The sequence below is a fragment of the Chaetodon trifascialis genome, chromosome 2 (assembly GCF_039877785.1).
Source record: "Chaetodon trifascialis isolate fChaTrf1 chromosome 2, fChaTrf1.hap1, whole genome shotgun sequence".
NCBI lineage: Eukaryota > Metazoa > Chordata > Actinopteri > Chaetodontiformes > Chaetodontidae > Chaetodon > Chaetodon trifascialis.
Window position 1 is genome coordinate 7,564,552 of NC_092057.1, and position 20,977 is coordinate 7,585,528.

Below are 20,977 nucleotides of genomic sequence, written 5' to 3' on the forward strand. Positions count from 1 at the left end.
CAGCTGATGGGAGGACGCCCGGGGACACTTCCGGGGCTTCTTGTTCATTTTGGATTAAAATGAAGTGGGGGGAAAAAATAATAATAAAAAAGGAAACCATGACGCCTGCGCAAACTCTTGAAGACCCTGCATGAGGACGGAAAGCTCCAGAGCTGCTGTTAGATGGACTTCAAGAAACTCTTTCAGAGTCCACATCAGCCGCCGTGTCCGTTTCAAACACGCGCAGCTGCATTTTCCATTAAAATCGAGCAGTCTGCTTCACGTGCGGCGGGAGGAGCCGCTTTCCATCTCCTCGCAGCTGCGCGCGGAGGGGCAGGAGGAGGCCGGAACGCTGCTGTCAAACCAGCTTCGAGCAGCGCATGCGCACGACCGCGCCACTGCAGCACATGACGTCACCCATTCAAAACACAGACAGGCAAGTCCAGACACACACCGACCGAGCGCCGGACAGGCGATGTATGCTCCGGTTTACCCCTGATACCCGCACGACATCCGGCCCGGACGAACCGACGAGCTCGGGACGGGCGACGAGCAGCCGCCGCACGGCGACACCGAGCCGGGATCAGTCGACACGCGCTCCCCGGCGTCCTTTCCGAGCTGTTGTTGTTCCTCATCATCAGCCTACCTGTCAAAGCAGCCCGTCACGGAGGTTATCGCTGCATGACAATGACTCTGGAGGATGATCTGACAGCGGCTGCAGCGAAGGGGAACACTGCAGATGTGGAGTTTCTCCTGCGGGCCGGAGCTGAAGTTAACGGCGTGAACTGTTTTGGACGAACCGCTCTGCAGGTCAGTGTCATCGGCCACTTTTCGCACTTCAGCGTGTTTCCTGAACAGAATTAACTTCAGTAAGCTCTTGAAATGACAACTAGTATTAGCCAGTGTTTAGACGGTTCCGGTCGTGCAGCGCAAGAGGCCCGTGTTTTATTTTATAATTGACAAAAACAACGCGTCTGAAATGACGCACAGCGCGGTGAGTCTGATCACTGAGGAGGTCAAACTTAGTGTCATCCAGCAGAAACACCGAGCAGCTTTCCTCTCCAGGTGATATCATTTCATTTCCCTTCAGGATAAATGAAAGTAGAAGTTTGTTGGAGCCTTTCGAGGCTGCAGAGAGGCTGAAGGTTCGTCCGGACGCTTCATCTTCAGCCCGCGCGGACTGAGAGCGGCACGTTTTGTAAATGAGCATCAGCTTTAAAATTAAATAGTCATATCAACACCTGCAGGCTCACAACTGGCAACCCTCTCCCCACAAAATGCGTCTTCCTCCATTTTTAACTGTTTTTATCTGTAAAACAAACCGTCACTGCAACAAATGAGCAGAATTAACATCACAGCAGTTTATGACAACCAGCACAGGGCAACACCTGAACATACATTATATTATATTATATTATATTATATTATATTATATTATATTATATTATATTATATTATATTATATTATATTAAGGATTTTACTGACCTTATTTTATGGAAGAGGATGCGGACTTTGCATCATAGCTTGCAGTGATCGATGCACCGTAGTGAGGAAGAGCACAGCTTTATTTCCTCTCAGCCTGTTTAAGAGCAGATAATTTCTCTTTGAGTCTAAAGGAAACGAAACTAAATTTGTCCGGAGCGTCTGAAAGTCAACACACGGTGTTTCTCTGCTTTGTTTGGTGCATTAAATGTGGGACAGTAATATTTCCAGAGGCCCATAATTAATGCTTATTTCCACCAAAATATAAAGTGTAGTTCATGTGGGTGAACACGTTTTTGAGCTTCGTGCAGCCTTTAATCTTTTATCCAGAGCGTCAGTTCAGTCCCTGATGTGGTTTCACTCATATTTGATAAATCAGGCTGAAAATCAAAATTAAGCCTCGCGCACTCCTGAGCTCCCGTCTCAGCTGACCGTAAGTGATGTTTCTGTAGGCAGGTGATCAGGTTTAATTGGCTGACCTGCCGGTTTGTCCTGTAAAGGTGATGATGATGGGGAGCGCGCCGGTGGCTCACGTGCTCCTGAAGCACGGAGCGGACCCCAACGTGGCTGACAGATGCACCGGGACCACCCCGCTGCACGACGCGGCCAGGACGGGCTTTCTGGACACTGTGCGGCTGCTGGTGCACTTCAAGGCTGACCCGCAGGCCCGGGACAATACGAACTGTCGGCCCGTCGATCTGGCACGAGGCGGGGGCCACGCGGACGTGGTCGCCTTCCTGGAGTCTCTGTGAAAGACGCTGCTGGGCTCCTGCTGAAGGCCCGAGGAGGCCCGCGGCCTGAGGGGTGCACAGCGGCAGATCTGCTGTAAAATGTCTTGTATTTATTTTCTGGGTTTTTTTTTTGTTTTTTTTTGCTGAATAAGCCTCATTATTTTATTTCTAACGAAATCAGGGTTATTTATGGGCGAGGATGAGGATGAAATGAGGAGCAGGAGCGACGCTCGTCGGGGTTTTCAATCCTCTAATTTACAGCCACATTCACACAATTCGTTTTAATTTCGGCTGAAAAACTGAAATATTCCGATCAGCCCACGAAGAAAACCTCGTCTTTAAGTGCAGTTTTACTATTTGTACATTATAGCGCATTTTAAAAACAGGATCACTGTCGGTGTTCGTCTTTAACCTGAACTGATGAGCACTTTGTTGTCTTTCCATATCAGATATTTAACCAAATAACAACAAAAGCCATGAGAATATTTTTGCACCTGTTCTTTAAGCATCATGTTTTTCTGCAGATTTCCTGTTTGTACAAACGATGTTCGGATTTTATGCAATTTATTAAGATTTATTTTAAATGTTTTAAGGCGAGAAGAAAGAAGTAATGTTGCTGTATTTTACATATTGTGTGATGGATGGATTTGTGGTACCAGAGAATAATAATAAAAAAAGAAGAAGGAAAAAAGAATAGATGATGGTTTGAATTTACTGCGCGTGATCATGACCGACCTCAGGTGACTTCACAGGTAAACGCCAATAAGATCGAGGCGTTTTTTCTTTTCTTTTCTTTTCTTTTCTTTTCGGTGTGTGTGTGTGTGTGTGTGTGTGTGTGTGTGTGTGTGTGTGTGTGTGTGTGTGTGTGTGTGTGTGTGTGTGTGTGTATAGGGTTTGAGGCTGACTCTCCACCTCTGATGGGACTGAAATGCTTGTACTTATTTTAAACATTATAATCTGGAGGCTGTTCGTCGACATTAGCTTTAGTTGAATAATTCTAAAATGACTCATCGGTGTAAAAGCAGCTCCGGTTTTATCTGCAGCCTGTGTGAGGGGTTAACTTCCCCGCAGAGGCCGGAGAACGAGAAGCAGGATACGGAGAAAAAAAAATCATGATTACCGAGAGGAAATGCATCTACGCTGTTAAAGATTAGCCGACTTCAGTTTAGGCCTCGCAGTTTTTACGGCTTAATGAAAGCAAAGTGAGGTTTGACAGCAGAGAAAAGACCCCAAAACCACTACCAAAATAAATATCACTGTTCTGTCTTTTTTGAGCTGGAGTTTGACTGCACAGCCTTCAAACAGGAGGCTGCTTTTATTTTGAAACCCGAGAAATATTAATGAATTAAAATGTGAGCTCAGTTCAGAGGGACACAAACGCACCACGACGTCATCCTTTACATTCCTTTTATTTGTGTAATTCTTCTTCTTTAGAGCAGACTGGAGAGCATGTGATTAATAATAAGCTCTGGATCGGAAATACAAATGATCAGATTCGTTTTAATCAGTTCAAGTTTTTTACAAATCACTTCAGAAGATGACCTCAAATTTCCACATTTTTTATTGTGGAGTGCATTTGTATTGTCGGGACAAGAACAGACAGGAAATACAAATAGAAAAAAAATACTGTGTGGATCCGGTGCAGCGTGGTCAGCGTGGTGGGGGGGGGGGGGGGGGGGGGGGGGGGGGCTCCGACAGAAAAGCTCATTTCAGTCATTGTGTCTGAGAATTAAACATTTTTAAATGTGCAAAACGTTTTCACCTCCGTCAGGCAGCACATTTCTCAACCGTGCTCCAAAACACTGTTGGGTTTTGATTCAGGACAGTCATGGATGTAAACAAAAGCAAAGCAGGCCCTGCAGACGCTGCAGACCCTGCAGACCCTGCAGGCGCTGTAGACCCGCCAGCATCCATACCAAGACTAAACTTCAAGAACGTTAAGTGTGTTCACTGTAACTACGGCAGAACCACAGATTCATGCGCTCAACCTGCAAAGTATTTTATCAGAATCCTGTATAACAGCGAGAAAGATGTCAAAGCTTCACAGGAGACGCGTTGTAAATCAGAACGGATCACAAAAATCTAAACCCACCATCGCTGACATCATCTGATTCTCTTGAAATGTCTCGTACCTAAACAGGAAAACTGCTGCAGCAGCGACGATCCTGGTCTGAGTTCCAGAGAAAAAGAGCAACCTGTGAATCAGTGTGAGTAGGGTGGGGGTGCGGGTGGGGGTAGGGGTGGGTGTGGGTGGGTGGGGGGGGTTGGTGTGTTTTTAGAGTCCAGAAAAAACAATGAATCTCCAGCTGCAGACGGAGCACATGCATTATTTATGTGAGGCACTTTCTTGTGATTCACTGATGACGAATCCACAGGCAGGGCTGAGTCTGTGGTCCGAGCCGGTGCGGGTGGTGGTCCAGGTCCTGGTCCGAGTCCGTGTTCTGCGTCTTTGTTTTTCAGTGTTTTGGTAACATGACTGAAGATTGTGCCATCGACTGAAACACAAGGAGCAAAACAGCTCATTTCCACGAATGTCTCTCAGATATGAAGCAACAATAACAGAAGATGTTTCAGCGCAGTCTGACGCCAAACGCTTCCAGGAAGAGAGTGTGTTTACAGAACAACAACAACAACAACAACAACAATCTGTTTTTAACCTTTATTAAAACTGGTGAGTTTGTCATCATTAAAAAAATGTAAATAAAGAAAACAAATTAAATATATGGGAGCTTTGATGCAGCTCTTTCTCCAAACTTTCATTATTTCCAATGAGGTTTTGAACAGAAATTTAGCTGCTCGCCTTCCTGCAGCCTCAAAGTGCTTCGAGCACGTTCAAAACTCTCTTTACAAACGGACGCAGAGGACGTACCCGGGGTAAAAACACGGTAAGTCTTGTGGTTTTCTGAAGTGTAATTCTCGTAACGCACGTTTATCAAACACGTGCGCTGTTGTTTGCACGTGTGAGGTCTGTATTAGCACATATGTTGGGTTAAGAGTCTTTTGTGTGTTTTCGTGCTTTGAGCAGATTTAAATTCAAAGTTAAACCTGCGGAGTTGAACTTTTTCACGACACTTTGAAGGTGCGAGTGTCTGAGTCAGCCCGCAGGCCATCAGCTCAGTTATTCAGCCTCGTGGTAATAATCACCTTCATAAACAGTTTGCAGAGCCGTCACGCTCCGGACGTTTGATTACTCTTTTAAAGCAGTTTAAGGAGGTGGTTAAGGGAGATGGAAGGCATTATAAATCTGATCTGACTTGGAGAAAAAGTAAACAGAGCTTCTGTCAGCACTTCTTCGAACTCGCTGAATGGAAATGAATCATCACACAGTCGACAACTTACCTTCAAGGTCTTCATTGTCTGGGCCCAGTCCATCTGACTAATCTGGGGTATTGCGGTGAGCAGGATGCTGCTGGCTTTGTTGGCGTTCTCTTTCATCGTCTTCAGCACGTTGTCCACGCAGACCTGCGGTAGCACGAGGGAACATAAGAATCCGTTACAGCGATGCAAATTTCACTTCCTATCAGTGTCACGGTAACTGTATTTCCCGAAACGTACTTTCACATGCATCTTAACTGAAGATAAAAGAACGTGCTGCCAATCAGCAAAGCCCTCGACTGTTCCACCTGCAGGTCAAACGAGCTCTGACACACGCGCATCCATCTGTGCCCTGCACTCCAGCGGCTCATCACGTGGTGTCAGCGATGCTCTCAGTCTTGAGTAGACTCCATTGAGTCACCCGTCAACATCTACTGTGCCAGCTACACCTTGACTCATGTGACCCCAATGACTCACATGATGCTGGGCGGAGCTACAATCCTGCAAGTTAGAGCTGAAGAGGCCTTCTGGATGAGAGGCGAAACGTCTTCTAGAAGCACAAGCAGGTCCAGGAAGCACTTAGAAGAACTCAGTGTAGAGCCGTTTCACCTGCCACGTGTACGACATTATTCATGACACACACTCGTACAAAGAGAGGGGGAGTAAACCTCCAAACAGGCCGTGAGCGTGCTTATTTACCTGCTGAGAGACTGAGGCCTCAGTCACAAGTCGAGATAAAATGAAGTATATCTGCATGAAATTATGTGATCGTGTCAACATTACTCAGCCAGACGTGGAGCGTACAGTGCAGCCAGTTACATTATTTCCGCCCCACGCTTGTGTTTACCTCCTGTAACCTTCATTAACCCCTCCCTTGAGTGCTTTGTTTTCATGTCACACTCAATGACTAGGTTCATGTTTTTGTCGTGTTTGCCAGGATGAAGACAGTGAAGCTGATGACTCAGTGTGACTCAACCTCCTCTGGCAGGGCTTCCACCGGAGGCTGGCAGGCAAGCCGACTGGGGGGGGGGCGGTAAGGAGGGGGAGGCCAGGAGGTAGCATGAGGCTGGAAGGGAATGGAGACAGAGGAGGAGGGGGGGGGCGGAAGGATGTGGCGAGCGTTCTGCAACAGGAGGGGGAAGAGGTCAGCTGCAGGAACTCGGAAGTGGAGTTGTGAGTTGGGCTGGATCAGTGACAAATCAGCCAAAAGTCGCCCACACGCAGTATATCAAGTGCATTATCCACAGTGTTTGAGGGAGGAGGTCACTGAAAGCCACAGATCCTCCAGTCTGCTCGCACAAAGGGCCAGAAGCTCTGCTGAGAGGCCGTCATACACAGAAAGTTTTAGTGTCTGGTCTGGCAGCGTTCCTCTTTTCTCAATGTTTTAGTCATGAACTAACTCGAAAAATACCAAACTGGTATTTAAGTAATTGAAACCCACCAGTAGGTAATGAACTTAAGATGTTTTTGTGTTGAGATTCTCTTTCTATCCTGACAGCAATCAATCAGTCAAATGTGCTGACAATAATAAATAACTACAAAAACACAGCGTCTGTGTCTGTAATAAGCCCATCCAATCAATTTATTTTGGCCTGGATGAAATAATCGGAAGGTCGACCTGCACGCGCTCACTGTGCAGCAGGTAAACTGCTAAAGCTACAGCAAGCTAGTCGCACAGTAACAGCAGAGAAAGTGCAGCCAAAACTTCCCAATGCTAACACGCTAGCTTGACAGCTGTGAGCAGCATCGTTTACATTCATTAATGATAATTAGGTGTTTTCACGTGTACATGAGACATGATGTGGTTGGCGATGACCCTGAAGGAGGAGCTGATGCTAACGCAGCAGCAGCTAACGAGCAGACTCCCCAGCGCTCTCTCGTGGACTCGTCCTCCAGGAGTTTTGGGGGAGTGGGATTTTTCAGATGTATACTTTCAAACTCTAGTCGACTCTTGCTGGTTTGTCCAACGTGACCGACTCACTCCACCTTCAACCCAAATCAGCTCCAGGACAAAGGAAAAGCTAACCTTCATACAGCTCGGCTTTAAAAGTGACCATCTGTTTTTATTGTCCTGGACACAAACGTTATTCTTGCTACTTATGCTTTTTTTGTTTAATATCCTGAAAAAAATGTTTTGTTTTTTCATGAAAACAGTAAAAAAAAACAAAAAAAACACTGAACCCAAACATGCAGCTCGATCGACTAAAAGTGATGAAAAACAGCACAAAGTGATCAGGACCTGATCTCATGCACCCAAACGTGTTTCCTGCCTCAATGCGACACCGATGGCTGCGGTTACAGTAAACAAGGTCCTTCTGTTCCAAACACAGCTAAGAAAACCTTCCGGTCAAAGAAAGTGAGGAGAAAAACAAGCTACTGCATCGAAGCACCAGAGTGCTTCCATGAGAGTAAAATAAATAAGAGCAAAGAGAAACGACTCATGTTCAAAATCACAAGAAATTACAGGACTGGCTGTTTTGTTTGTCTTAATAAAACCTGACATGAGTCTGCTTCATCAGCGAACATCCTCATGACGTGCTGTTAACGCGGGAGGATCAATGGTATTGTGTCATAATTGTTTTATTGCACACTTTGGCACAAGCCGTCCACACCTGCACGTACTGCAGAGCCAATGGTTGCGCGCCACAGACCCTCAGGGGGTCCTGAACCCCGCTTTGGGACTCACTGGTCTGAAGTGGCCAACGCTGTTCAAACAGGTTAGAAAATCAGCTGTTTGATTAGGAGAAATGCAGTAAACAAAGAGGGAAATCTGTAAAGAGTACAGGAACTAATGATGAAACAAAGTGAGGACAGCCGGTCACACCGAGTGAATACCAACACGAAGCCGAGACAGAACGAGCAGAGATGCTGCTAATTTCAGGACGCTACAACGTCGACATGAGAAGGCCGAGAGAATACAAGGGTGTGTTCATCAATTAGAGTCACGGATCATCAGATTCAATGAACTCTCGACAGGCTCGCAACCAAGATGTGGTTTTGCTGGACAAGATAAGAAGTGACAGCCAGTTGTTCTGAGTTGTGATAGACAGGCTAACGTGGCTAACATGGCTAACATGGCTAACGTGGCTAACGAGCTTGAAGACGGATCTGAGTCAGGTGTCAAAGTAGAGTTCAGTGAAGAATACGAGGTTTAAACGCTTAGCTAACAGCTGTTATCGAGCTCAGCTGTTAGCTTAGCAGAGTTAGCAAAGGAAACACGAGCCTGTGACCCCTCCGTCATCAGCACAGTCTGAACAGCGTGAGGCTACGTTCACACTGCAGGAACAAAAGGACCACAAAAATCAGGGTCAGGGTTAAAGATGGCTGCTCAGACCTCCAGCCCGCCACTCACCGCCTCTTCGTGCTCCTTCCAACAGTCGTAGTCTGTCGCCATGGCGATGCTGGCATAGCACAAGCCGGCCTCCTTGGCGAGCACCACCTCTGGCACCGTGGTCATGTTGATGACGTCGGCGCCCCACTGGCGGAACATCAGGCTCTCCGCCCGTGAGGAGAAGCGGGGCCCCTCGATGGTCAGCATGGTCCCTCGCACATGGCACTTTATCCCCAGGCCCCGCGCCACCTCCACCAACACCTGCACCGGCACAGAGAGTCAGCACCGCCTCCACGCAGCCAGCGGAGGAGGCCATTCATGCCATGCTCTAAAATGTAGCGTTGAAGGAATAAAACTCAGCTTTCACGGATCTGCCATCATTTTTAGCGACTAAATAAACAGTTTTCAATATAAACAAACTGGAAATGTAAAGAATCTGATGCCCAGCTGGAACCTTGTTGGTTTGTTTTTCCCGTTAACGCTGATCGAACGAGTGTTTGTCGTGTTGCTGTTACTTTAAATCTATCACCATAAATTTAAAACAACAGCTAACTTTACAACATTTCCACCGTTAGCCGCCTCCTCCTGACGCAGACGTTAACAAGAGATTTTTTTGTGTTTTTTGGTCGGTTTCTTGCATTTTCTCCCCCATGAACATAAACATTTGGTACTCAGCTCCTCTTGGTTTCTTGTTTGATCGATCTCAGCAACCATAAGCGACACAAAACATCTGCAGTGAGTGTGTTATAGTGCTTCTGATGCAGAAAATCACGTCCTGCCCTCCATCTGCAAACAACCTGCTGCTGCTGCTGCTTCTCTGACGTCCGCCTTCTGTTAGGTCGTCTCCTGACTCGGTGACTCGAGGGTTTACTTTGACCAAAACAGAGCAGGCGGTGACTGGTGAAACAGTGTGAGGATGAGTTTTATTTTTTTTCTGTCAAGTTTGAAATTAGTGTGTTTTACAGTGTTAAAATGAGCGTTTCTATAAATGGAGTCTGGTGTCTGATTTTAACGGCTGTTAAACAAAAAGGTCCATCTCTGCACGAATCTTTTCCATAATGTTGCCACAACACTTTGACCTGTTGACCAAAAACAAACACACTGAGCAAACACGTAACACCCAACAGCCTGTTTTGCAGCTGCTGGCTGCAGCAGTGTTGCACATTACTGGACCATTTTCAGAAACTGCTGTTGTCAGTGTCCGTAAACAAAGACCATACTGGACCAAAATTTCTCCCAAATGTCCAGGACAACAAAATCTTTCAGGACACGACTGATTGAGATGAAGTCCAGCATGTGTACAAATGCAAACTTATGTATAATTAAAATAAGTGCAAGAGTGCAGCCATGACAGCAGATCTAGTGACAACTTGCAGTAATACAAAATGATTTTGATTTTGTAAAATAATTGTACAAAAGCCCAGGAAGTGACAGGTGTGACCTGGGACTGTAAGCACAGGTGTCTGAGGACTCACCTCTCTGGTTCTGTTGCAGAAAGGCTCGGCCATGGGGACGTGACACACTCCTGGAGGACTGGTGGGCTGCCCATCGAACAGCGTCTGAGCTCTCTTGGTGGTCCTGGCAAAAGGAAGCAAACAGGAAGTACTCAAGGTTGTTGTCAAGGCGACACAGGCAGATCGCACGTTGTTGGGTTAAATTGTTTCAGGTTAATCAGATCCGTATAAAACGATGACTTGGTTTGATTTGTTTTGTAAATCTCAAACATTATGTCAGATTGGGGAATAAATGAAAGTAGAATAAACAGATACCTAAACAGGAGTAAAAATGATTTGTGCCTCAGTTTCAGTGATAAAGCTGATGAGAGCGGCTGAATAGTTTCCATCACGAAACCATCCAGCGTGTTATGAGCCGTCCTCTCACGGCTCTCCAGCACAGAGAGGCATGAACAGAGAACAGCAGCAGCCTGCTCGCTCGCACCACAACAATGGCGGCCCACTTCACGGCTCTGCTGAGTCAGTGGAGCTCCACCGGGCGCAGCGCCAGCCCGACTCCCTTCAGCCTGCACGGAGACGTCCGGGAGACCACAGGAGACGACATCAATCAGCCCAGTGACCCGAGAGCGTGCAGGACTTTGTGTCTCCTGCGTCCTCTCAGCTTGTTTGGTCAACACTAAAGTCTGTTCAGTGTTACATTAAAGGTACAAAGCGCATTATTTAACGAGGTTATCAAAAAGACTTCTCATGGCATAACTCTGGCCTGCTTGCATTTTCCCCGAAGATTACCGAGTCACAACTCAATTATCCCAGACATCCAAAATATGAATGTCTCTGTTGACGGTAATCTTTTAAGTTGATGCCCAGCCCTGTGTCTTACTCATCGCCCGGCGCTGCGAGGCTGAAGCAAACACTGAAATAGTTGGAGGCAGCTGCAGCTCCACCCTGCTGAAAAATCAATAACAGTAGTGTGCGGGACGAACCACGAGCGAGGACAATGCCGTGTTATGCTATAGAAATCGAGTTATCTTGGGCTGGCAGCTCATTAGCTGTGTCATTTCACAATCCCGGTGGCACAGAATGGCTCCCACAGCCCATAATTAGCAAATATTCAGTTTATCCCTAAAATGCACAAAGCATGAGGTTCACACTGCAAACCCACCAGCATCTGTTCCCAACACTAAGAATAATACCCACATTCATGTTGGAATAAAAACACTGTTTTTTAATCTGCTTTTCTTGATTATCAAATAAAAATTACTACAGTATTTAAAGCAGATACGCAGTGTCTTTTTTTAAATGAGTAGTGTTTTACTAGGTCATTTTGTCTTATCATGCAGTAAGATACTTAAAAGGATTAATATCAAACTTTTCCACATTAAAATGACTTAAAGCTGCTCGAGCTGCATGAAGGGTTTGTGCAGAAGGAAGTGGTGAACTAGCGAGCAGCCACTCTATTATTTATCAATGCCTGTATTGATCAATGATGGAGCAGAATGATTCATTTGTCATCACCAAATGTGAATGTTTAACAATGAAGTCAACATCTCCCATGATCCCACACTGCTTCACCACGTCGTCAAACCTTTGTCATTGTTTTGATTGTGAGATCACACTCTGTGAGAGTTCTTAATCTACATTATATCTGCTTCAGTCGTCTGTCATTGCTACGTTTTTTAAATAGAGATGTTGACATGAAAAACACAATCAGCTTAAGGTCAATGCCCCTCGGTCAGTGTGAGGGTACTCAGCGTTTGTATTAAATGTCAAAGAGGAAAGAAGGAGCATGCAGAGGTGACACAGTTACGGCATCAAAAAAGAAAACATGCTGTCACATGCTGCTGGACAAGTCTGAACAAGTCCCAACAAGCAACTTCCTCATTTCTGATAAATAGATGTTGTCTGTGCTTGATGCTGGTAGTCGAGCTATTCATCGGCTCACCCAAAACACAGGCAAGCAAAGCCACAGGCAACGTGACGCAGGCCAGCACAAGTGCACGACTGTGGGGAGGCAGCTCAGCACTGAGCTCAGCCCGCGACGAGCCAAGCCACCGAGCCCGAGCCGTCCTGCTCGCGCAGCGCCTCTGCTGCACAGAACCAGCCACTTAATGGAAACTGTGCAATCGGCCGACAGAGAGCGCAGCGCTCCCGCAGGGTCACATACAGCCTGCATGCATGCATGAGCCTGGAGGTCAGACGCTGCTGAGAAAGAACGTTGTCACATGTCAGCGAATGAGAAAGACGTTCTCAGGTTTAACTGCAAGCGTGTTTAACTCTGAGTGTCGAGTTCTGCAGATCAAAATCCGCAAATACAGGATTAGTTTGAGGGTTCTGCTGAAGACTTGAACAAATAACAATAACGAGAATATTTATGACATACGTAAATAAAAGCAGGATTTAGTCGACCTCGCTTATTTGTGGTCGAACCTCATCAACATCAGCAACACAAACCACGACAGCACAGCCGCTCGATGTCAACGTAAACTCTAAATCTGACAGGAATTAAAAATAAACTCCACAATGAGGAAGGGAGAGTCCGCCGTTCTGCGAACAACAGCTGTCTGTGAGCGCCGCTGACAGACCATTGTGGGTATTTGCTCGGTAAATTGAATGAATGACAACTGGAGGCTGGAATCCAGACACGTCAGAGAAACACGAGACGGACAGGAAGCGTGTTTGCTAAAATATCACACGGATGAAATGTCATCACACTGGTGTGAACTGTCTCCAAAAGGTGGAGCATCGCAGCGACGTTTTTTTAATTCTCACTGAGCAAAATGACACTTGACAGCCCGACAAAACGGCACAAGTTAATGATTCTTCCCTCTCAGCTTGATAGTAAACAAATATTGGCTTTGGCAGACGTGCCAAACGCAGTGAGTCAAGCCTCCTCTCAGCTATCCGGACACTCATCACACAGCAACTCGAACCATGTAAATGAGACGTGTGGGACGATGCTTGAATGGTGGCACGCTCATAACAGGATAACAAGCGACGACAACAACCGCTAGCAGAAGGGCAGGCTATTTAAAGGAGCACATTATGACCACTAATAAAACCAAGCTGAATTTGCAAGGTTTTATTCATAAAACATCAGAACAATGCAGCCACTTTACTCACAGAAAGCTCACACTGCTGCTTTCAAGGCTGCAAAAGATCAACCCGTTTAAAGGAGCAGTCAGCAGCTGCAACGGCACAGATTATGACATTAATGTCGTGTTTTAACAGTCGTCTTCATAAGAATAAGGTTCTTGAATGAGAATGTCAGTCATGTGATTTAAGAAGTGTGATGAAAAGTGGTGAAAAACTACTCTGGACACACACATTTGGACTTTGGGTGCGGTGTATTGCTTGGTTTCTGTATGTTTTCATTGCAATTGGTAAGTGCGCCGCAAATTCATTTCTCCACATTGTCCACATAAACTTTTCTGACGCGCACTGTTGTCCTGGCGGCGACGGGGGAGTCGTGTGCTCACAGAGAGCAAACAGGAGGAGCGGGAATTAAACTGGGATCAGGCTCTGGAAAACAGCCGGGAAAGACTCTCCGTGCTGTTTCTGTAGCCTTTAATTATCTGTTTATACCACTTTACAATAACTTCCCCTGACGATGATGACCAGCTGTTCCCCTCACCAACAAAAGCCAAGATCAACTTACTAAGCAACACATATTTTCCACATTTTGAAGACGAAGGAGGAGAACACATATTAAGAACAGACTTTAGCTGCTCACCGATCAATGAACTGATCGATGATGACGATGTCTCCCGGCTGAATCTCCTCCCGCAGCGAGCCGCAGGCCGTCGTAACCAGCAGATGTGTGCAGCCCTCTTCTCTGAGCGCCCAGATGTTGGCCTGGTAGTTCACATTGGACGGCATTATAGTGTGTTGTCTCCCATGCCTGAGGACGGGGACAGGCAGCATTCAAGTCATACACTGTTGACTTTCAGGTCAATGTCAGAAACATGAAAATACACACTTGTATTTAAGCTGCACCTCTTTACTACTGTTGTTGTTGCTGTTGTTGTTGTTGAATGCACAGTGGCCAGTACATTTGACATGTGCAAAGTTTCTCCACTAGATGGGGCTAATAGAGAAGACATTTTAATAATTCAACGTTTTTCAAACTAAAACACCCTTTTTTACCTTGCAAGAAGCACACACTCCACATTTTTGATCTTCCCCAGAATCAGAGCATCGGACGGCTGAAAGAAGAGCAGAACAATCCATCAGACCTAAAAACACTCCTGGAAACAATCACCTGGGAGCAGAATGGGAGCAGAGCGGCCACAGCTTATCGTTTCTGCTGCTCTGTTTGACAAGAAACATAGAAGAATTTTATTTGTCCGTCTTGGGGAAATTACATGTTTGCACTCTGTTGTTTTTCCATTGCACACACATAAGCCTGGAATACACACAGGTGCACACACAGGACCTGCAGACATGCATTAATTGTGGAGGTACCTCACCAGCCACCAGCCCACACTCTGTACCATCGTCCATGCTGGACTCCCTCAGGTTCCCAAGCCAAGTCACTACAGACCGAGCTACCACCCGCCCCACCCCATTCTGACCCCACAAAACACAACTAACCTTTCCATACGGTGTGTCGACATAACGCTCAGTCCTTCCCTCCAAGATGTCTGGATCATCAAGGCCCGAACCGCCAATTATTCCAATCTAAACAAAGAATTTGAGAAAGTCGTCAGCAGACAATTAAAACCCTGATTCCAAACAAGCTGTAACAAAAAACATAAATACAACAATGATATGATTTCCTCATCAGCTTCATTGATTTCTGTAAATATCTGCTTATTGTGAATCTGATGCAGTAACACGTTTCACAGACTGGGAAAGATGTGGAACACTCCAAAAACACCTGTTTGGATCATTCCACAGGTAAACAGGCTCATTGGTAACAGGTGAGAGGATCATGATTGGGTATGAAAGGGGCATGAGTGGATGAAGGAGATGTGTGCTGACACACTTAATGCAGTACTAGTAATTATACTCCAATAATGCAACACATACAATTGTAAAACTACCTTATGTTACTCATGTGAACCTGTCAGGATGCCCTAAACTGAAGGTGATCTGATTTTTAACTGCAGATTGTAACCTAAGCACCAAGGATCAGGAAATGACTGTCAGTGACTCGGTGACACGTGGGTTTGAGAAAAGATGAGAAAAGGACCAAACGGTGTACAATAACTCCCAGCTACTACTACTCATAATACTTATAGTTGTGTCAAGTTCTCACGGTGATACCGACACTTCCTCCACCGGTTAAACTACCTGCTGACAGGTCAAAGCTGCAGGCTGCACGCTACCTGGCCACGTGCCCAATCAGCTACACCTGAGATGCTTCACCTTTAGCTTATTTTAACAGCACCGCGCTTATAGAGCAAGCTTGCAGTTAGCGTGCAAGTGTTAGCTTGTGTGATTTAGCCACGGCGGTTCACTTTAAAGACTGTAAGCTGGGAGTACCGCTTTGCTAGTGAGATGCTAACAGCTAACAGCTCTTCCCACACTTCCAGGTCTGTCATTAGCTTCATGAAATCACGTTACCAGGCTATCTATGCTTCCTGTTGATTTCAGGTTTCAGGTCATTACCTTAATAGGCACCGCGGAAGCCATGACGACAATGTTCTTGGACGAAAATTGGAAGATTTAACGAAGTTGAGACGGAAACGCTTCAGTGCCACAACATCCGTCCGCTCGCGGGCACCATCTTCCTTCCTGTTTCATTTGTCCGCTTTCATAATAAAAGCATGACCCTACACCTAGTTTTGGTTTTATCAACGTCTCTGTTTCACTGCTGACTGTTTTTCAAAGCAAACTACTTCTTTACCTTTTCATTTACCTAACAGGAAGCTGCTGGGTTGCTCTCATTGACTACAATACACAAACCCATGTATATTATACATTTATTACCACAGTATATTTATTTATTTTTCTATCATTTATAAGCTGACATACAGGTGTATATTAGGTGGGGGCCTGAGAACCAGAAATAATACCATTGCTAACAACTGCTTCACTGTAATTGTTGTGCATAAAACAATAAAGAACTTTAAACACATGTGCACATGTGCCAGATGACTATTGATCCTGCATGAAATAAACAGAAAACCAACATTAACAAAAACACAGTTGCTCATTCGCATTTATTTTAAATATAATCCAATACAAAAGAGCCCATTCTGAAAATCATAATAAGCACTACTCCACGAGCAGCAGGTAGAAAGTGTTTAGTCTCAAGAATATAGCTGACATACAGTATAATAACAAAAAAAAACACTATGATCAACATTATCCCTGAGAGTACCTTAGAAATAAAATACATCCATTGAAAAAAATGAATTTCCAGACTAAGAATTCACACTTAAAAAGGATGTGTGACTCCCATTATTGGTCCATGCTGTCTTGCTCATAGTGGCACTTTGCACTGTTTTAAGTGTTAGTTAACACAGTCAAGAAACTAGACCTCGATGGTCTAGAACGGTCATGTCCCCGATGATGACCGCTGTCCGGTTCAGTCTGGATATTTGAGTCTGTCATGTAAACCAGCATCCTGTGAACTGGCACAGTTGAAATTCCTTGCAGTGGCATTAAAAGGGATACATGTATTCAGCACATCCTTCAAGGTCTGCTGACCAACATACTGATCATGGTGTTGATTAAAAATACTGCTGGCAGGCGTTAGCAGCTGAGGGTCAATCCATCAGTCCCCCCCACACACAGCGGGAGTCTGAACTTTACATAACTACACATTAGAGCAGGGAGGGGCGGGGTCTACTTGGTCAACTGGGTCGGCTGGGTTTACTTGGTCTACTGGGTCATCTGTGGTACTGTCGATGGGCGTGTCCTTGTTAGTGCTGGTGTGGGTGATGCTGTCATTAGCCAAAGAGTCGCTGTCACTGTCGATGGTTATGACAGCGGGCGAGCCCTTCTCTCTGCGCTCTCTGCTCTTGTGCCTTTTGCTCTTCTTCTTGTGTTTCTTCTTCTTCTTATGGTGACGTTTGCTCCTCTCAGTGGGGTCTTCCTCGTTGACGATCTCCACGCTGAGGCTCCTGCTCGTCTTTCTCGACCTCTCTCTAGATTTTTTCTGATGCTTCTCTTTGCTCCTTTTCTTGTGCTTCGTTGACGACGTGGGAGAGTCGCCCTCAGCGTGCGAGTTGGGAAGTGTCTTTTCCGACGGCTCCTCCAAATGTCTCGTTTTGTATTTCCTCTTTCCACCGGGCTTGTCGTGGTGAGACCTCCTTTTGGTGGAAGGGGAGCGGCTGCTGGAATAAGTTCTGGATCGAGAATGCCTCCTGTCCCGTCTCCGCGAGTCCCTGCTGCGGCTCCTGGAGCGAGAGTACGAGCGCTGATCTGAATACTTACGGCTGCTGTAATAATAGGAGCACCTCTCTGTGTAATGCGCCCCACTTTCGTTTCTCTCCTGGCTGTAATGCCTGTACGACTGATAGCTGTGATCAGCATCCTTGCTTTTATGCTTACGCTCATACTCTGAGTACAAGTCTCTCCCACTGGAGTAAGAATGGCCTCTTTCTCTGGACACAGTGCTGACGCTGCTGTGGGAGACCACCGGGCTCTTGCTCGAGTACCTGCGCTCTCCACTCCTTGACCTCCTCCTTCTTCTACGTTCTTCGTCCTTTGACAAGTGTCTCTCTCTAGATCTATTTTTACCGTCAAACCTTCTATCTGTGTCTTTTCTGTCTGACTTTCTGGACATATTGTGTCCGCTAGACCATCTTTCCATCATCCATCTTTCTTTCATATCCAGCGGATAATGGTCTGTTTCTACATTTTCTGACCTTCCCGCAGCACCTGAATCGCTACTCTGTGAAGCTATAGGACTAAGACTGGAGAAGCGGATGTGTTGAGGTCGAACAGGCACTTCTTTAGTATCTTCACTGGCAGACTCGTCAGAGTCAGAGGAGAGCTTCACCAGCTCAGGAGTCCTCTCTGCTGTTGGCTTTACATAACCTACAATGACACAGTCATCGCTGTCAGAAGACAAACACTCTTCTTTGTTAACGTCACCCTGAGTCGTGTCTGTTTGGTTAAGAGGACTCATTGGCTGAGCAGGAGCCCCAAACTCTTGTGTCTCCTCGTCTAAACTGCTGTCTGAGTCTGAGTCGAGGAGGGACAGACACTCCGCCCTGCTCTGTTCTGCTGTCGTAGAGTACGACGGTCCGGGCGTCTCATCATCCCACACAGAGTGGCTCAGAGCAGACGTGGAATCTCCTGGAGGGTCCAACTCCACTGAGTGTTCCTCATCCTCTGAGATGGCTATGACAGACGAGTTGGAGCTGCTGTCTTCATTTGAGGACGGGGCTGGGCAGTCGTAGACAGCATGCTCGTCATAGGCCTCCATATTGAAGGGGGACTTAGCAAAGCTGATGAACTCGTGCAGAAAGTGTTCGGTGCGCCCCTGGAGGAACGGCCTGAGCTCTTCCTGAATAGCTCCATCCTCCATGTCATAACGTGTAATGCGTGACATGATGATGTGTTGGACTATGTTGACCAAAGAGCCGTGGGCCCCGTACAGCACGATGAGCTCTCGTTTTAGCCAGGGGACCAGTCTATGCAGGCAGGCAGGATTTCTTTGGAAGAACTCAGCCGTAGTGTCTCGGGAGCGGCCGCCGTCGCGAACGCCTCTCACCCTCACGCCCTGTCTATACAGTTCCCTCCTGAAGTTGATCATTTCCTGCTCTCTGACACGGTTCACTGCCCTCCCTTCACTAGCAGCTCTCCTTTTGGCAGCCAACCTCATCATCATGCGCCGGATGTAACGGTCCTGTGGCTGCTGGGGAGCATGTGTTGAAGCTTCAAATATTACTCCGTTGTCTGGCGGTGGAGACGTCCTTCTCTGCATCTGTCGATGGACTCCGGTAAGAGTTGTGCGGTATCTGAACCGCACTCCCCTAAAAGTCCCAAAAGAGCCATTATCCAGCGGCTGCAGGTCATACTTCTTAAAATCTTGCTCTGATTTTATGCTGTGGTAGATGGAGTTAAACGACTGTTTGCATAGAGGGCACTCGGCCTTGTTCTTCGACCACTCGTGAATACAGCGGAAACAGAACTTGTGCAGGCAGAGGTCCAGGTAAGAAATGTTGTTAAACGCGTCCAGGCAGATGGGACACTTGGAGTCTGGCGACACCTCTGCAGACATTGCTTTCGAGGTTTTCCTTCTGCCACTCTTCTGGCTCTGCTGCATGGCAAGCTTGATTGCTGACATGATCTGACACAATAAGAGAAGTTATGTTAGGAAGCTGAAATCTGTCTGGAGACAGGAACAGTAAGGCGGGCACAGAGGAACCTGCAACGTTCTACTGAGGTGCTGCAGTGAAACCTAAAATCAGGTAAGTAAACTTAAGTAGCTTCCTTTTATAATTAACCCTAAGACTGCACAAATACTTTCCTGTTGACTTAAAAAAGCAATTAAAACAAATCTAATGCACCAGATTCAGAGGGGAAACGGAAAGGTCTGCACATTGACGTGTACAGAATGTTATTTTCTGTCACATTAAATTGCCGAGGTTCTGCACATGAAAAGACAGAGTTACGCATGTTTCTTCACATATAAAGTATGCACCAGTTTCCACCATAAATCCTTGTGGTGGATCATGACCTGCTGCTGTTGACAGTTATTCTTCATCTTTCTTGTTACACTTAACAATTTCTCATCTTAATGAAAACAGTGAAATAGGTCAGTCTATGATATGTCGACCATGACGGCTCAAACCTTACATGTAAATATTAACCTGGACTCTGGGGAAGCCTCGCTCATCGTATGTTAGTGTTAGCCTTGAAAGACATGTCACCACAGAAAAGAACACGTCGGAATAAACCTGCTTTGAATCTGATTCTTGTTTTGTCCTTTCCCACCTTTGATTGCAATCTTGTTGACGGTTAGTTAGCTTAGCAGGGCTGGCTATTACAGTGCCTAGCGCCTACTGTTTGTAGCGTTAGCCACCTCCTAGAAGTGAGTAATGTTTGGGTCGGTAAACGTTGAATTTAAACACTGGTTTTGTTTCAACAATCCTGACATTTTCACAAACTATTTTGTCATCAGTAAACTGACGCTAAAGCTGAGCGAAACGGCGAACTCTAGCTTTATTAACAGTTCACGAAGTGCTGAACTTGACTAGCTAAAGTTAGCAAGGCAGCTGGCTAAGCAGACTGGGACGTTATAGATATCTAGCTAGGTAGGCTAGCATAGGTAGGCTAGGACCTCTACGGCTAGTTAGAGCGTTCGAGAAAAGTTGTGCAATATTTACCTCCGACCTCCTCAAACACGTATGCGGCCAATTAGCTCTCTCCGATTAGCACAAATTCATTCATTTCTACGTAAATGTCATTTCAGAGGAATTGTTTACAAGACCAACTGCCCGGCCTCTTTAACGCTCCTTCCATAACCAACCCTTCATTCTTATTTTTTACACTCATCAAGCTACAAGCCACATCCGCCCTTCAGAATAAAAGCGCATTCTTCACATTTCGAAAAAAAAAAACACCTAAAAACGACTATTTCACAAAAGAAATCATCAGAATAAAAGTTTTTTTTTTTTATCTTTTCCTGTTTCCACTTTTAGCTTTAACTGCTCCTCTACAATGTACCTGCTGTACTATGACCCGCACGAAGCGCACTTCCGGCCGTTACCAGAATAAGAGCCGT

The 20,977-nt window shown here is 46.0% G+C and overlaps 3 protein-coding genes across 3 annotated transcripts; 1 reads left to right on the forward strand and 2 right to left on the reverse strand.

Moving 5' to 3' along the window:
* The first annotated feature begins 370 nt into the window (after positions 1-370).
* On the forward strand, positions 371-2,940 carry cdkn2a/b (cyclin-dependent kinase inhibitor 2A/B (p15, inhibits CDK4)). The gene is made up of 2 exons (XM_070974071.1): positions 371-789; positions 1,963-2,940. Exons 1-2 carry the CDS (start codon positions 661-663, stop codon positions 2,212-2,214), a joined length of 381 nt encoding a protein of 126 aa, XP_070830172.1. The 5' UTR covers positions 371-660; the 3' UTR covers positions 2,215-2,940.
* A 647-nt stretch (positions 2,941-3,587) lies between these two features.
* On the reverse strand, positions 3,588-16,055 carry mtap (methylthioadenosine phosphorylase). The gene is made up of 8 exons (XM_070974035.1): positions 15,904-16,055; positions 14,884-14,970; positions 14,437-14,495; positions 14,024-14,191; positions 10,315-10,417; positions 8,861-9,100; positions 5,533-5,655; positions 3,588-4,688 (listed from the first exon to the last, which is right to left on the reverse strand). The coding sequence occupies exons 1-8, from the start codon at positions 15,925-15,927 to the stop codon at positions 4,650-4,652; spliced, it is 843 nt and encodes a 280-aa protein (XP_070830136.1). The 5' UTR covers positions 15,928-16,055; the 3' UTR covers positions 3,588-4,649.
* Positions 16,056-16,429: 374 nt separating this feature from the next.
* On the reverse strand, positions 16,430-20,754 carry toporsa (topoisomerase I binding, arginine/serine-rich a). The gene is made up of 2 exons (XM_070973969.1): positions 20,580-20,754; positions 16,430-19,540 (listed from the first exon to the last, which is right to left on the reverse strand). The coding sequence occupies exon 2, from the start codon at positions 19,535-19,537 to the stop codon at positions 17,057-17,059; it is 2,481 nt and encodes an 826-aa protein (XP_070830070.1). The 5' UTR covers positions 19,538-19,540; positions 20,580-20,754; the 3' UTR covers positions 16,430-17,056.
* Positions 20,755-20,977: the final 223 nt, after the last annotated feature.

Bases quoted from the DNA above. Each gene is read 5' to 3' on its own strand.
- mtap (XM_070974035.1), bottom strand. From the start codon at position 15,927: ATGGCTTCCGCGGTGCCTATTAAG. The intron at 9,101-10,314 runs GTGAGTCCTCAG...GTGCCGGTGCAG, and splicing joins TCTGCAACAGAACCAGAGAG to GTGTTGGTGGAGGTGGCGCG. The intron at 5,656-8,860 runs GTGAGTGGCGGG...GTGCTACCGCAG, and splicing joins GGAAGGAGCACGAAGAGGCG to GTCTGCGTGGACAACGTGCT.
- toporsa (XM_070973969.1), bottom strand. From the start codon at position 19,537: ATGTCAGCAATCAAGCTTGCCATGCAGCAGAGCCAGAAGAGTGGCAGA.
- cdkn2a/b (XM_070974071.1), top strand. From the start codon at position 661: ATGACAATGACTCTGGAGGATGATCTGACAGCGGCTGCAGCGAAGGGG. The intron at 790-1,962 runs GTCAGTGTCATC...TGTCCTGTAAAG, and splicing joins TTGGACGAACCGCTCTGCAG to GTGATGATGATGGGGAGCGC.